Source organism: Pelodiscus sinensis, chromosome 3, assembly GCF_049634645.1.
Source record: "Pelodiscus sinensis isolate JC-2024 chromosome 3, ASM4963464v1, whole genome shotgun sequence".
NCBI lineage: Eukaryota > Metazoa > Chordata > Testudines > Trionychidae > Pelodiscus > Pelodiscus sinensis.
This window is the reverse complement of record NC_134713.1, coordinates 42,098,075-42,114,764: the sequence shown is the minus strand read 5'-3', so window position 1 is coordinate 42,114,764 and position 16,690 is coordinate 42,098,075. Positions and strand designations below refer to the sequence as shown.

Sequence of the window (16,690 nt, the reverse complement as noted above, 5' to 3'; positions counted from 1 at the left end):
AAACTTTATTGAAAAAATTGGATAGTTTGCAATTGAAAATATTTGACCTACACTTAAGGCAACTGATTTAATTTTGTGTAAAATTTTGCATAAAATTTTGCATAATAAAGGATGGCATTTTTTGAAAACGTTCAACTATATTGATATACATTTTGATCAGATCTACTTCTGATGTGATATTTGTGTGTGGTTGTAGTTTGTTGTGTGGGTATTTTTTTTTTCTTGCTCAACAAAAAATCCTGGGGACCGGGGGGGGGGGCACCAAAATGGTTTGAATTGGGCCCCGCACTTCCTAAAGCCGCCCCTGGTGCTGCATCATGGTGGAGGGTGCCTTTGGCTACCGCAAAGGAAGGTTCCATTGTCTCCTCACCCACCTGGACTTCGGTGAGCAGAATAGCCCTGTGGTGGCAGTGGCCTGCTGTGTCCTACACAACCTTTGCGAAAATAAGAGGGAGACTTTCCTGCCAGGGTTGGGGGCAGAGGCTGAGCAGCTGGCAAGGACTTCTGAGCAGCCATATACCGCTGCCATCCGGCAAGCCCATCAGGGGCTGTGTGCATCCGGGAGGCCCTGTGGGAGAGTTTTTTCGGACAAGGCCAGCTGTGTGACTCCCTGGGCCTCCCCACAAGGGACCTCTGCATAGCCCCTGTGTGCCTTTCTTCCCCCACCTCTCCCTTCCCCATTCCCCTGCAGACCAAATAAACCAGACTTTTTGTTTGAAACAATAAATTCTCTGATGGGGGGGGGGGGAGGAATCTAGAACTGGGGAGGGACTGGAGAAAGAACCCAGGAGGGGAGAGGTGGGGGAAGGAGGGGCTTAGGGTTGGGGCTAGGAGTTGTGTTTGCCTAGGATGGTCCCATGTGCGGGGTCCTCAGCAGCCCCAGGAGGCTGGGTGGCTAGGAGGAGAAGCCCAGGGGCTAGGGGTAGGGGAGGGTGCTGGGAGGTCTTGGGAAAGAGCATATGCAGGGGGGTGGCTGCTGGACCACTGCATGGCAGCGACCATGTGCTCGACAGCATTGGTATAAGCCATACACATACTTTTATGCTGCCGTAACAGCTGCTCCCAGATGGTGCAGCGTAGCTCCTGGTCAGCATAGCACTCCTGGCAGCCCTTCTCAAAATTTCAGTTAAGGGAATGGATGCTTCTGGGCATCCCCACCCCCAGACCATGATTGGTCTGGGGGTGGGGGAGCCACTTTGTCCCCACTTCCCACTAAGCACCCATGACCCTGGCAGTGGGAGAAGACTTCCCATGCTCCCCCCCCCCTCTCCCAGGCCAATGAGGGAGTGGGGGCGGGGAAGCACACGAAGTCTCCTCCCACCCTTCCAGGAGCAAGCCAGACTTCTAAGTGCCGCGTGTTTCTCACAGGGTGGGGGCAGGGCGGAGGAAACTGCGTGTTGTCCCACACCCAGGCCCTGATTGGCTTGGGGGAAGGGGAGCATGGAAAGCCTCCTCCCATACAGTCAGGAGCGCGGGGCACTTCAAAGCACTGCTCCAGGCAGGGTGGAGGAAAATTTGTGCGCTTCCCCCCCACTCCCAGGCCCTAATTGGCCTCGGAGCAGAGGAGCAGCAGGGCCTCCGCAGGCTAGATCAACCCACTTGGTGGGCTGGATCTGGCCCACAGAAGCCCTTTCGCCCACCCCTGTACTATGCTATATTTGCTTGTACATATGTTTTGTAGACCTATTTAATATTGTGCTAAAATTGGTCACTCACGAAAAAACTCTAAGTATAGACAAAGTGGCACAATTTAGTAACATAAATGTAACTAAGAAATAGGATGTGTTTTCCAGAGATCTAAATTAACCTTATATTTAGTATTTAAAATCATCTAAGTAACTAGGGATGTTATAATGTATTCATTTACACGATTAACCCTAACAACTACATGGACTCCCCCCTTGCTGTATCAGAGGCAGCAAGCAGGGGAGGGAAGGTGGGAGCCAGTGCCTGTGGGGAGCTGGCTTTTAAGCTGCCTCCCTGCTACCCCCCCCCACCCTCCACTTCCACAGATGCAGCAGCGCATTGGGAGGGAAATAGGAGCCAGTCCCCCGCAAGGACCAAGAAGAGCTCCCACAGAGCTGCCTTCCCGACTTAAAAGCTGGCTCCACATGAGCACCGGCTCCTGCCTGTTCCCCTGCATATAAATGTGCAAACAGTGAAAAATTCAGCGGATACACGTTTACAAAAATAAACATTTGGTAACATGGGTAAGTAGCCCATTTGGAGTACCAAATTTAGGAGGGTTTTTTTTTTCTACATAACAAAGAACATGTTGTAACTAAGTCTAAACAACAGATGAATAAGCAGATGCAGGGTAACTGTACCTGTAACCCTGCCTCTGTTGTTAACACCAGCAGTGCCCAGTCAGGTCTCAGGTCTACAGATATCACCTGTCTCTGGACAAGAAGCCTTCTACTACTCCCTTGTGACAGGGTTTTTTAAGGCTGCATAGGTCCTTCTTTAAATAATAATATCCCTAGCTAGTCATCCTCTCAGCCAAATGACCAGTACTTGTGTGCTGCTTTCTCTCTGAGGTCTAAATATGATGTCTCACCAGCAGTTTCAAGTTATCACACAACTCTTTCTAAGCAAGCTCATTTATTCATAAGGTAAAACCATGTCAGCCGATGTTCAGGGCAGTGTGTGTGTGTGTGTGTGTTACACCCAAGTCTTCAAATGCTGGGACGCAAGGTCCCGTCACAGCAGGCAGTCTAGGAGAGACTGACGGGCACCCTGAGGAGTTTAACGTCCATGTCTTAGTCTGCTAGGATCGGGATCCCTTCGCGGAGGGCAGCCAAACAGCTGACAGATGCCCCAGAGTTTATAGGAAGAGCTTATTACATCTCAGATTTTAACTGCTAGGACACAGGACCTCTTTGCAGTGGGCAGCCTAGGGAAGACTGAGACATGACCCTATGGATCTGTCCTCTGGAAGTGACACAATCCAAATGTCCAAGCTCTCCCTATACCTGTCCCTTATGACCGGCTGAAGTTCTTTTAAATTGTGCTTGGTTCTGTTTCAGCAACTGAAGGAGTCAGGTTAAAGCTTAAACAGTTACAGGTTTATTAAAGAAGCTTATAAATCATATGGTTACAATGGCTATTGCTCTATTTCTTAACTGCTAGCAAATATAGATCTTAAAAATGGTTACAAAGAAAATAAAGATAGAAAATAGAAATAATGGTACCAAGTGACAACTTAATCTTTAAAGAGCTCTAAGTCTATGTATACACTTAAGACAAAGGACCACATCCAGGTACAATTTTTACCCCTTCTGTGCCTCTCGACTCCAGAGTATCAGGCCAGGGCCGGTCCCTCAATTTGTAGGAAAGACGAATACGAGGTGGGCGTCCCCGTGGAATCTCGGGAGGCCAATCACCTAACCCGACCAGCAGATAGATGGTAGATTGACACTCAGAGGAAGTGTGCTACTGGACCCATCTTTATACCCATAGGGGCCAGTATCCGCTTTCTTATCTAAGATGCCAAATTGTGTTGGTCTGTCTTTGTGTCGCCAGTTATTACAAGGGAGTTTCAAGTTAATTTACACTTGCAAGAGAGATAACTAAATTGTTAGTACTGGACATTTTTTTACTGGGCGGGAGATTCCTCCCCCCCGGACAATGTGTGTTCATATCAATATAGGTTTCAGTCAAGGGCACTCCTTGGCAGCCTCTTGATTAGCAATTGGCGTATCTCTGTTTACAGCCATCCAGGGTCACTAGGTGAGCTAGCATATCTGGGTCTCCTGTTCAAGGCTTACTGCTCTGTGTACCCTGTATGCTCCAGGCAAGCAAAAATGGATGTTACAGGGGGGTTCCTGTCTGGCTACAAACCACTGCAGAGAAAATATAGGAAATCATTTCCTGTACATGGGCTAAAAGCTTGCCCATACAAGACCCTAACAGACCAACATTTTTTCAACTCTACCACAAGGCTGCAAACCTGCTTAGACAAGTCCTGTCCATTTGCTGGATCAGAAAGAAGGCCATGAGTCAGTGAAAGCAAAAATACTGTGGGGGTTGCAATGTCTGTCGCAGCTAAGGCTGTGTCTACGCTGCAGGGAAAAGTCGGAAAAGGACTTTTCCCCCTTTTCTTCTGAAAGAGGCTTTTCTGACATTTGGCCCATCTACATGGGGCCAAACGTTGGAAAAAAACTCTTTGGATCGTCCCTTCTTCCTCATAGAATGAGGTTTACAGGAATGCCGAAAAACGCATCTGCGTTTCCGATTTTTTTTTTCAGAAAAGCAGACACATTTGTTGGATGTGACAGAGCTTTTCCGGGCTAACAGTGTAGACATAGCCTTAGTCTAAAGAAAGAGAGGAACAAGTAAATGCAATGCATAGGCACCCTGCAGTTTAATAGCTCCAGGTGCCACTTAATTCTTCTCTGTCTGGTTTTAAACTTCTGCAGAGTTGACAAGGAAAATGGAAGTCCTAGTTTACCAGAATGATCACAGAATGAAGAGGAGTAGCATATCCTACAGATCCAACATAAATAACACTAGTTGGCTCTCCAATATGAAGCAGAAAAAATAAAGATGGTGACATGTAATTTTTGGTTAGGCAGAAGCACAGAAGTCTCAAGTCGCCTTTACATGATTCTCTTCTCACCTTAATCAATATTACCAGGACCTTTTTCAGATTGTGGCAGGCGTCTGCCAGATGGTTTTTGCTGAGCTTCATTCTTGGGGATAGCAAGTTTGGCATGTGGAGAACCATGAAGTATGTTTGTCAACTTGTGCTGGGTCTCTGGCATGGCTGAAAGAGAGATTTCTAAAGTGTCCACCATTCTCTGAAAAAGCTCTTGGAATGACTTAAAATCATCCCGATGTTGGAGGTGAGAACATGATTGTGTCATATGGAGACAATGATGATATATGGGTGGGTGGGGGTGACTCAAGTGTCTGGTCATTACCGGTTACATCAAGGGTGGGAAATAATTTTTGGTGGGAGGCCACTCCAAGAGTATGTCTACACTACAGCGCTAATTCGAACTAACTTAGTTCAAATTAGTTAATTCGAAGTAAGCTAATTCGAACTAGTGCATCTAGAAATAAAAACTAGTTTGAATTAGCGTTTTGCTAATTCGAACTAGCGCGTCCACACTGATTGGACGCAGGGGGGCATTTAAAGGCGGCTGAAACCGGTTCCAGCAGGGCATCAGGTCAGTAGTTGCTTTATGTGGCTGCTGTCTGAGGCTATCTGAGGCTCGTGCTTAAAGGGACCCCCCTGGACAGCCGGTTCTCAGTTTTTCCGCTTGCTTGCCTACCTCGCCGCGGGACAGCAAAGCGTTTTTCTCTGCACCCGTCTGTGTTGGTGCTTCCCTTCGGGGACACCACCGCAGGTAGCAACATGGAGCCAGAGCTCGCCCTGCACTTTCTGGTGCAGTTTATGGACTTGCTGCTGCAAGCCTGCCAGCAATGGCTGGAGGCTGCCAGGTGCACGTCAGCCCCCTGCCTCTCCGCCTGGCCACCCTGGGGGCCATGGAGCAGCTGCGGCGGCGCCCGGGCATTGCGTGCCCCGCCGCATCTGGCATCTGGACACCAGCAGCGACTGGTGGGACCACATCGTCCTGGAGCGCTGGGGAGACCAACAGTGGACCCAGAACTTCAGGATGAAGAGGGACGCCTTCCTGGAACTCTGCGAGTGGCTCACCCCTGCTCTGCGCAGAAGGGACACTTGCATGAGGCCCGCCATCCCCCTCCAGAAGCGTGTGGCCATCGCACTCTGGAAGCTCTCCACGCCAGACAGCTACTGATCCGTCGGGAACCAGTTCGGCGTGGGGAGATCCACCGTCGGGAGCGGTGCTCATGCAGGTACGGCACTCACCGGCCACTGGGCCGGGGGTGAGGGGTGCTGCAAGGAGGGGATGGGCCGCCCCAGGGAAAACGGGGGATCGGGGGGGAGGCACCACACTGGGGACCACTGGTATAAACAATAATAAAGTCCTCTTCATCAGCTCTATTACTCTGGACTCCTCTGCAAACACCATGAAACAATGAATTACTTTAAAACCAAGCAATATGCAAAGATAGGATGTAACCATTCACAGGTGTAAATTCTTATTTATCAGCAAATAGTGTAAGTGCCTTCTCAATTATATGCTTTACTCAGACTACATTTTCCCTTACATAATTAAAAAACCTAAGAAGTAGACTGTAGCAATATGCCTACACACCATTTTGCTGTTTAGCAAGGGTAGCAACGAAAAAAAGACAGTGTAGCTACACACAATGTTCACAGACTACATACACATTACCTGTGCATCTTCTTCACCTAGTCCTTTTACACTTGTTCCTTCTATTCTGGTGATACTGAGATTGATGTTACAGGTGACTCTTCAATGTGTCTGCTGGAGGGCTTTGCAGCGCATATTAAACACCCATTTCCTTATTATTCAATCTAACCTATCAACCAACCATGAAGCTTTGACAGTCAACCAATTAAGTTATGAATTGGCACATCATTATTAACTTATTTCTTCTGATACAATATATAACCTATGCTATGTGTAGGTAAACAGTAGGATGGGAATTAATTTCATATAAATATCTCCCATTCTACTGTTTACTTATGCATAGCAAAGTTTCTCTCTCTTCTTGGAACAAACAAGTGCACTGCCCATGCCGCAGGGACACTGCGCCTGTCAGCCCGGGGAGGCTCTTTATTTAAGAACGTTTTAAATTTTGCTTCCAGGAGGGCTTGTGGGAGCCGTGCCCTAGTCAAGCTAAGATCAGTGGGCGGGGGGCGCACCCCAGAGCGCGCTGGCTCGACGGGGGCAGGTGAAGAAACCCATTTTCCCGAGGAGGGGGACGGGCGACACTGGAAACCTGTTAACTCCCGTGACCCCAGGGGGGACGCCCCAGCCCAGCGGGTGACTTGCAGAGGCGCCCCCACCTGCAGGGCAGCAGCCTAGGGCTCGGCTGCGAAGCGGGGGCGGGAAGCTCTGAGGGCAGCAGGTGCCCGCCGCCAAGGCCCAGGCCCCTCCCTCCCGGCGGGGGCGGGGCTGGCCCGGCGGAAAGTGCTGAGTCACGGCCTGACGCGCCGCCGCCCGCCCCCGTCACGTGCTACGCCGGGACCCTGACTCCTGCGGCCGCCGGCGCTTCCGCGCAGTGCGTCCGCCGCCGAGCCCCGTCCGTCTGGGGGCATCTGCCGCTGGGCTGCGTCGGCATCGGCATGGGGCTGCTGTCGCAGGGCTCCCCGCTGGGCTGGGGGGAGACGCAGCGGCACGCGGAGCACGTGCGCAGACACGGCATCCTCCAGTTCCTGCACATCTACCGCGCCGTGGCCGAGCGCCACAAGGACGTGCTCAAGTGGGGGGACGAGGTGAGCCGCGGCCGCGCGCCGCCTGGCAGCTTCCCCCTGCGCCCTTGGCCAGCGGCGTGGGGCGGGCTTGGCGCCGGCGGCCCCGCGTGGGGCCATGGCACGTCGCCCGGTGCCTGCTTCCCGTGTGGGGCGCCCCGGAGGAGGTGGGGCGGGAGCGCGGGGCTGCCGGCCGGGGAGAGCGTGTGGAGCGGCCGGTGGGAGAAACTCTTCCTCGATGTTTTCACAGCTTCTGTCTGCGGCGTGGGTCCGGACGCAGCCCGCTGTTTAACCGCTGGCCTATGGCATCCCGAGTAACTAGGGATGGCTGGGGCGCTCCTGCCTCCCAGCAACTGCTGCTGGTCGCTTCTCAGTCCTTGCGGAGCCCAAGCCCTGTCTGCTCAGGACTTGCTGTATGTGCTTTAGACATGTGCATCTGTCTCTCTGAGTGATTCCTAAGCAGTAAGAGCTAGGACCACCAAATCGGGTAGGCAGCTGCTTCTTACCCTCACTTAAAACAAGGCAAGGGTTTGGTGGTGTCAGGACAATGGGATGTGCTGGAGTTGAATTGTTTCTCATAAAATGGAAAGGGGAGGGGTCTGGCCAGAGAAATACTTATACTGTGCAATGATCACAGGGGGGCAGCTAGTGCCCCAGCCAGAAGCCACTGGCCAGCAGCATCTGACATCCCAGCCTCCCCTGGGGAGCAGCTACAGGTGGTTGTATGGCCCTTGCCACCCATGGGCCAGCTTGAGGAGCACCTGCATGAGGTCTGTGCCCCAGGCCAGGCCTGGGGAGCACTGGTAGGAGGATTGCCTGCCCCTGGATTGGCCCAGTGACCCTCCTTCTATATTCCATGCCCTGCCTTCCCACCCACACATTTTGTCCTGACCGGGTGAGAAGCTGGTAATCAGGGTTACTAGTAGGTTACAGTTTGAACTAAGATATTATCTATAGTTCTTTAGTACACTTCCATGTGAGATAGCTTTAGAAGACCCAGAGATCCCAGCAGGCAGCAAGATAAACAAGGCACTCTTGTGTTACACTTCAAGGTCCGTTCATGGATCATTTTCAGACTTGGGAGATCACATCTGCAATTAAGAATAGAGTTTCAAAAACTTTTCTTTCGAAGCACAGTAACTACAAGTATATCCAAACTGGGAGGTTCTCCATTATGAAAGAACTTAGTCTTTAACAGCTTATAAATGCTCTGGAGATGAGGGCAACCCTGTTAACTCTTGAGAGGAGATGGGGGCCTGATACCCAAAAAGGTGGCCATGGAGCAAATGCAGTTTTGGATCTTCATGTTCTATACAAACAGTCCAGGAAGGCTTTTGATTGAGATCTCTGTTTGGGAAACTCTGAAAATATGGGAGTGAGCTCTTCAGCCCTGTGAAGGTAGTTGGGCAAAGACATTGCCCTCTCTGCTGAGGAATGTAGGTCTCTTCTTTTCTCTAATCTTGGCTGTAGCTCTTCTTAAATATTCTTTCTCTGATGACCAGGCCCAAGGTACACAATTTGACCTGAAAAGAGAGCACTACTGCAAGACAGACTTTGAATCCTTTTGAGCAGTCTTAGGATCAAGGATTGGCAAAGCAGAACTCCTGCCCTTCTTAGTATGAAAATTAACTCTTTAAAATTGTCTTGTACGTCGTGTGTGTGTGTCTTAAATTGGCTTTTCCTTCTGGTGGTAGTTCTTTGTGGGAGAGGAAACTGACTATAACATTTTTTTTACTTGGCAGAGGCAATGTGTGGTGACCAATAGAGGGAATGGCTTGCCCTCTTCTTGACTCCTGATATTTTCAAGGGTCAGAATCATAAAATCTAGAATTCTACCAACTTCATGCTAAAATGCAGGTGTGAGAAGCCTCTATACCTTCAGAGAAGGAGATTTAGTGATATCACCAGTGAGTATCATCTTATTGCGTGATGGTTATTGATTAACTGGTGGCCCAGCTGGGCAGGAGGTTGCTACAGCCCAGTCTCTCACCCACAAGACCCTATTCTGTCAGTTAACTGGTTAAATGTAATGTTTAGCCGGTTAACTGATTAAATGGGGTATTACATCTCTAAGCAGACGACCTGGCCATGTTTCCAAAATTAGGGCAGTGCAGTGTAAACTCTATTTTTCATCACATTTGTGGACAAGCTTCTGTCCTCCCTATGATCCATGGAGTGCTCCTGCCCACAAGGAGATTTTTACATTGCTACTTGCCTTGGCAAAACTTTTTTGGGGCAAGACAGAGAAGTGTTTAAGCACCTGTGAATGACAAAAGTTATGCAATTGACAATGTAAACAAAGCCTTGTTGGCAACAAACTTTCCCTCCCTTTTTTTTTAAACTGGCCTGTTGCCTCAGATGTAGTAATATAGATTTGTGTATTGTATTATCCTTGTACCTTTCAGAGAGCAGATTAACACTTGCAACTCTTAAAAATGTTTTTATAGAGTAAGCAGGAGTTGTCTCAACTCAGTCAGAAAACATGATTCATTATTTCATTTTTGCTGTTTCCCATTGCTACATAATGCATTGCATTGACACTGACTCTTTTGCTTGTCAGACTAGTATCAGTCTATGTTGAGAGTCCTATCTTGACGTATAGTAAGTTGCTATTTCAGTGCGTCTTAGGGGCTGTCAAACGTCAGTTGGTGAAATTTGTGATTGGGACATGTTGTACACCCACAGAACAGTAACTTATATTGCTTCCATATTTTTCTTCAACCTGTAAAACAGTTCATTTGTATTAGAAACTGACTAGTTGAAAAAGATATTTGACTTGGATTTTTCTAATCACATAGCTAGAAGGATTGTGGAAAGCATTGTGTTATGAGTTTAATTCAGAATTAACCCTGTATTAAATTAACACCCCTCCCCCCAAACAAACAAAAACCCTGCTGTGGACTTGGACTTTATATATCAAGTTATGAATTGAAGAAAAAATTATTGACTTGGATGTAAAGGCTTAAAGATTAGAAATTAATAATGGAGAAGGTAATTCTCAGTTACACTAGTCCTGACTCTCACTAGAGTTAATAAAACTGATACAAAATACATTTCTGAGATAGTCGGGTAATAGGTTTTGGGGTTTTTTTTGTTTGACAGTATTCTTAAAAACAAAGTTGTATTTGCTTGCCCAGCTCTGTCTGGAACTCTGAGCGTGCATCTACACTGTGGGCTAAAGTCAAGTTGAAATGATCTGCAGTTTCAGTTATGTTAATTGCATTGCTAAAATCAAAGTACTTTAACTTGACTTTTGCTGCTGTCTATGGAGCAGGAAGTCAAAGGAAAAACAGTGATAGAAATGTAGCCGTGTTAGTCTGGGGTAGTTGAAGCAAAATGCAGGACAATATAGCACTTTAAAGACTAACAAGATGGTTTATTAGATGATGAGCTTTCGTGGGCCAGACCCACTTCCTCAGATCTCTTCTTTTGACTTCCCTTAGTCCTGGTGAAATGAGGGTTACAGAAGTCAGAGTAAGAAGCCCATTATTTTGAAGTTACTTTGAAATAACGGGGTTGTTGTGTAGACACACACTCTGTTATTTCAAAATAGCATGACTTATTTCAAAATAAGTGTGCAGTGTACACAGCCTCAGGTGGCTATACCGTGAGATGCTTACCTACAGATCTTCTGTTCTGGTCCACAGGCAGATGGAAATATTTAAAAGATGCTTTCTCCCTTCACCTCGCAAATTTCTTTTCACAAAGTGGAGTCACTGTGTTTGCCTTGTACATGCAGAGAGAAGTTGTAGCCTGGGGTTGTAGAGCTCTCCAGTATCTTTTCCATTCTTAGAACGTTGTCATAATAATCCTCTGACAAAGCATCCCCTGAAGTCAGCTCCCCTGACCTCACCTGGCACCGCAAGTGATTTCTACCTGTGAAAATCAAGCAGAAGGTATTCGGACATGAAACAGTGTTCAGACTACCATTGTGATCCAAGGCTTTATCTATGGTTGGAAGTTTAAAGTGCATCTGTGGCAAGCGCTTTAAGGTGGCAGTATAGTAATAGTGCTGCCTTATATGCCAGTGGGCATGAAGGACAATGACGACGATAATGGTAATAGCACCAGCACTGGGAAAGAGCTAGAAAACTACCATACAATAAAGTGGAAGTGTAGATAAGCCCCAAGTATTAGGCTCAAAGCTAAGCGTACTTAATGTAGTTTTATATCCCTCCCAGTGTAATTCTACAGCAGCTGTGGCCAACCCGTGGCTCGTGAGCTGCGTGTGACTCTTCCTCCTCCAGGGTGTGCCTTGCAAAGCCCTCTTGCCCCGTGGCTCGTAAAGCCGCACCCACACCCCCAAACACGGCCTTCTCCTCCCAGCTCCCTGTGCTGACCTGGGCGGGGGAGCTGTCTGGCATGGCTGTTAAAGATGGTGTCGGCCAGCAGGGGCCTGATGTGGCCAAAAAGCCTCTAAACGTGTTTTCTTAAAGGGGGAGAGCATTTTTGTTTTTGTTTTGGCTCGACAACTTTGCCCCAGCTCTTCACCCTGGATCCCCTGATATCTTGGCTCTTTGCCCAGAATGGGTTGGCCACCCCTGTTCTATAGTGTTCCTGCCTGCCTTTAAGTAGCAAGTTTGAAAGATCAAAACATTGGCTCTGTGACTCCTTGGCTACGTCTACACTGGCCCATTCTTCGGAAGGGGCATGCTAATTTTGAACTTGTGAATAGGGAAATCCACGGGGGATTTAAATATCCCCCGCGGGATTTAAATAAACATGACCGTCGCTTTTTTCCCGGCTTGGGGAAAAGCCGGAAAAAAGCGTCTAGACTGGCGCGATCCTCCGGAATAAAGCCCTTTTCCGGAGGATCTCTTATTCCTTCCTTGGAAGTAGGAATAAGAGATCCTCCGGAAAAGGGCTTTATTCCGGAGGATCGGGCCAGTCTAAATGCTTTTTTCCGGCTTTTCCCCAAGCCGGAAAAAAAGCGGCGGCCATGTTTATTTAAATCCCGCAGGGGATATTTAAATCCCCTGCGGATTTCCCTATTCTGAAGTTCAAAATTAGCATGCCCCTTCCGAAGAAGGGGCCAGTGTAGATGTAGCCCTTGAGTCGCTAATCTACTATCTTGCCCACAAGTGTGGGAGATGCTAAGATAATACTTAGTTATGTCTTTACGATGCTGCTCCTCTTTTATTGCTCCATCTTTCCCAAAAATCCCATTGCTTCAGTAGCCGAGCCCCCACAATATCAAAGATATACACACAAGAATAACCATAAATACAACTTTTTATTTAGAATGGCAGAAACAAACTTAATATATGTGTGTGGGGGGGGGGAGGCACTGAAAGAGAGGGGTGTGTACAAGAGAGGCGTTTGTGTAAGGTGCACTTGGGGTAACATTTTTCATCAAAACGAAAGCTGCAGAAAAATAATCTACTATATAGTTGAGAGAGGTAGGGTTGAACTAGTCCTCTCTCCTCTGGGCAGCCTGCATACTTAACCTCCTCCAGTCCTCACCCCAGTACAGAGATTAAAATGAAGGACATAAGTTTTCATTTTATTTTTCCAAAAACAAAATTGAGATGACCTAGCACTGCCAGTAAATCTTGTAGTCATTTTATCTACAACAGTGTGAATGGCATGGCAATCTACCTTATAATTTTTATTCTGTCCTTGTTTTGTGAAATTAGACACTGTGACCCTCTTTATTGAATACAAGTTATGCTACTGTCAGTTGAGGCATACAATACAATGAGTGGATTCAGTTTTCACAGGATCATTTTCCTTTAAGAAAAGATGAAGGAATTTTCATGGCTTGAAAACTTGACTCTCATCTAAGTATATTATCCACAGTGAAGCTCCTTAAAATTTAATAAATCTGCTATATATTTGAGAGAGATGCCAGTCTGAGAGTCTTTTTGTTCAAGAACTCCTCAACAGTAACAGCTAGACCACCAAATTTGGTATGTAGCTTCTTATCATAACTTAAAGCAAGGTCAGGGGTTGGTTGTACTGGGGCAATGGGATATGTATGGAATGCAATTGTTTCCTGTCACATGGAAAGGCTAGCATGGACAATTACACTCACTAATGCCCATAGGGGGATGGTTACACCTTGGAATGGCTACTGGGGGCAGCAAGCACCCTGGCTTATCCTGGTGAGCAGCTGTGGGCTAGCCAATATGGGCCCTCCTGCCCCAAGCCAATTCCAGGGAGAAGCTAGTGGGTGGGTTGTGTGGCTCCTCCCCCTCATGCTGGCTCTGGGGAGAACCCCCCCTCCCGGCCAGGTCCCCTGCCCTCACTCCTGCACCCTTCCCACCTCCTGCCCCCAATAACTCGAACAATGCTGGTTAAGTCTTCTAGTGAATAATAAACAGTTGTGTATTCTTTGTGCATTGCACCTAATTATAATGTTATCAGCCAACTCTTTTTAAGCTGTAAAAAAGTAGTGTGCTCTTCTGATTTTGTTGTACCCCTCTCTTCTTCATGGTATGTTTTTTCCTACCTGGTCTTTCATCTTAATCCTTATTTTTTCTCTGCAACTTCATCTATTTCTTCTGTACCAGATGACTGGGGAAGCTAATGTGGCATCAGTGGGTTTGTGTGGCTTGTTTGTTTGTTTTTGTTTTAAAGCTTCAGAGGCAATCTTGGCAATTACAGGATAAGTCTAACTTCAGCTCCAGGCAGATCCATGGGAATGGTAGTAAAGAACAGAATTATCAGATAACTAGATGAAAATGATTTATTGGGGAAGAGTTTACATGAGTTTTGTGAGGGGAGGCATGATTTCCCCCACTGATTAGAATTTTTTGAGGAGGTGGTCAAGCATATGGGCAATGGTGATCCACTATGTATAGATTACTTAGATTTTCAGAAAACCTTTAACAAGGTCCCCTCAACAAAAGTTGTTAGCAAAGCAAGCTGTCATGGGATAAGAGGGAAGGTCCTTTCGTGGATCAATAACTAGCTGGATGATAGCAAATAAAGGGTAGGAATAAATGGTCAGTTTTCAGAGTGGAGAAGGATACTGTTGTTCCTCATGGGTCTGTACTGGGACCGGTACTGTTGAACATATTCATAATGATCTGAAATAAAAAATAAATTTTGCAGTGAGTCTGCAAAATTAGCAAATAATACAAAATTACTCAAGATACTTAAGTCCCAAGCAGTATGCTAAGTGTTACAAGGAGATCGTGCAAAATTAGGTGATTGGGCAACAAAAATGGCAGATTGAATTCCATGTTTATAACTGCAAAGTAATGCACGTTGGAAATATCCCAACTAAACCTATAAAATGAAAGGATCTAAATTAGTTGATACCACTCAAGAAATATCGGCCTGGTTGTGGATGAGTCTCTGAAAACATCTGCTCAATATTCAATTGTAATAAAAATGCTAACAGTATTTGGAGTCATTAGGAAAGGGATAGATAAAATAGAAAACATGTTGCCTCTACATAAATCCATGATATGACCACATCTTGAATACTGTGGGCAGATACCCTGGGAAACTGTAACAAATTATTAGGGGTATGGATCAGCTTCCATGTGAGGAGGGATAAGACTGGGACTTTGCATCTTGGAAAAACAGTGACTGACAGGGAGGATGTGCTAGAGGTGTATAAAATCATGTCTGGTGTGGAAAAGTAAATAAGGGAGTGCTATTTACTCCTCACCACAAGAATTAGGGGTCACCAAATTAATTTGAAGAGGCAGCAGTTTTAAGATGAAAGGTTTTTGTTTTTTTTTTCCCCACCCAATGAACACCTGAATTGTGGAACTTAATCAGCGTGTTGGGAAGGCCAAGAGTGTTATAGGGTTTAAAAACAGAACTAGGTAAGTTCATGGGGATTATTAGCCAGGATGGTCAGGAATGCAAAACCGTGCTCTGAAGTGCCTTTTGCCTGTGTGTTTCAGTACCTGGGAATATGACATTGCATGGATGAATTGATTACCTGTTCTATTCATTTCCCCTGAAGCACCTGGTATTGGCCACTGCTGAAAGACAGGATACTGGGCTTAGAGGGGACCATAGGTTTGACTGAGTATGGTTGCTGTTATGCTAGGACCTTACCTGGTGATGCTTACCAATTACTGTTAACTGGCTGCTCTGACCTGACTGGTGCCTGGCCTAGCTGGAACAGCCCAGAGCAGCCTGCACTTGTGGCAGGCGCAGAGAGCAGCCTTTACCCATGGTGGAGAGGCTGCCAGGCTGCTCCTGTCCCTGTTTAAGCTGTTAAACATGTTTAAGTAGTTAACTGATTAAATGGGATTTTACATCCCTAAATCATACAAAAAGGTTATTCCATAATGGTGACCTGCAGAGTGTCTTTAATGTTCCTCTGGAGCATCTGGTACTCTTGGTTGTCAAAAACCATGTATGAATGGTTGCGTATGTGAACTGTTATCTAATCTGGTATAGCATAGGTTACTAGCAACATAGGCAATCTCTTTAAAACTTCAGCCAGGTGAAGATGCAGATTGATACTGTCACCTTAAATGTGTTGGTTTTTTATCCATCAAGTATCAGAGGGGTAGCTCTGTTAGTCTGAATCTGCAAAAGTGACGAGGAGTCCTGTGGTACCTTATAGACTAACCGAAGTGTAGGAGCATAAGCTTTCGTGGGCAAAGACCCACTTCGTCAGATGCATGTGACATGCATCTGACGAAGTGGGTCTTTGCCCACGAAAGCTTATGCTCCTACACTTCGGTTAGTCTATAAGGTGCCACAGGACTCCTTGTCACTTTTTTATCCATGTTACTAATGCTACTAGAAGTGAGCATTGTAAAAATTCAGTGTTTATCACTGGTATGCTCTTTATTTTTTGTGTATTTTTTCTCAATGTGGAGAATGATGATGAATGAACTGACTCTGTAGTCTACTTATTGCTGCAGTGCATTGGTTTCATATGCTACAGAAGAATGCCATTTTAAATCATTTCCTTGGCATCTAAATTTGTAGAAATGCTTATATTGCTTTCAGTTTTGTAAAAGCTTGTTTTTTAACAAAACTTAAACATAGGTTCAGGTAAACTTTGTCCCTTTTTAATCCTATGCAAATTTATCCTTCCAGATAGTAAAATTCCGAAAATAAGGCTGTATTTTTAAAAACTTTTCCTTCATGCAAAATTTCACTGTATTGGCCCCCAGCCAAATTTAGCATGACTGGCTGCATTTGAATGATGGTTGGATTTGAATAGTGTTTGAATGGGGGCTGTTTTAATCACTACTTGCCTGTGTGACACATGAGAAAAGCAGCACTCATGAATGATTAGGTTAATTGCCACAGGACTGCTTGTTCATGCTTTTTCCTGAGAGTACAATTTGACTGAATACAAAAAGTAGGACAGTGGCATTATTTGATACAAACAGAAGATTTGACATGTCCGTAACATTTGTATAGTTGTATTGATCATGTTGCCCTCTTTTAGGCCAG

At 46.3% G+C, this 16,690-nt stretch overlaps 1 protein-coding gene and 1 long non-coding RNA gene across 5 annotated transcripts in view; one reads left to right on the top strand and one right to left on the bottom strand.

The window, feature by feature from the left end:
• The first annotated feature begins 7,052 nt into the window (after positions 1-7,052).
• Positions 7,053-16,690, top strand: part of GCLC (glutamate-cysteine ligase catalytic subunit) — a 48,627-nt gene continuing 38,989 nt past the window's right edge. Inside the window, exons 1-2 of one of the 4 annotated variants that reach the window (XM_075923609.1) lie at positions 7,201-7,333; positions 7,560-7,722. In XM_075923609.1, the coding sequence (XP_075779724.1) occupies positions 7,612-7,722 (111 nt within the window). In that variant the 5' untranslated portion in view covers positions 7,201-7,333; positions 7,560-7,611. Of the gene's footprint in view, positions 7,334-7,559; positions 7,797-9,051; positions 9,217-16,690 lie in introns of those variants that run through there. The other 3 variants (XM_075923610.1, XM_075923608.1, XM_075923611.1) reach the window with 3 other exon arrangements.
• Positions 9,548-14,208, bottom strand: LOC142827793 (uncharacterized). The gene is made up of 3 exons (XR_012902552.1): positions 13,761-14,208; positions 10,930-11,185; positions 9,548-10,031 (listed from the first exon to the last, which is right to left on the bottom strand). It is a non-coding gene; the product is annotated as an uncharacterized LOC142827793 (long non-coding RNA).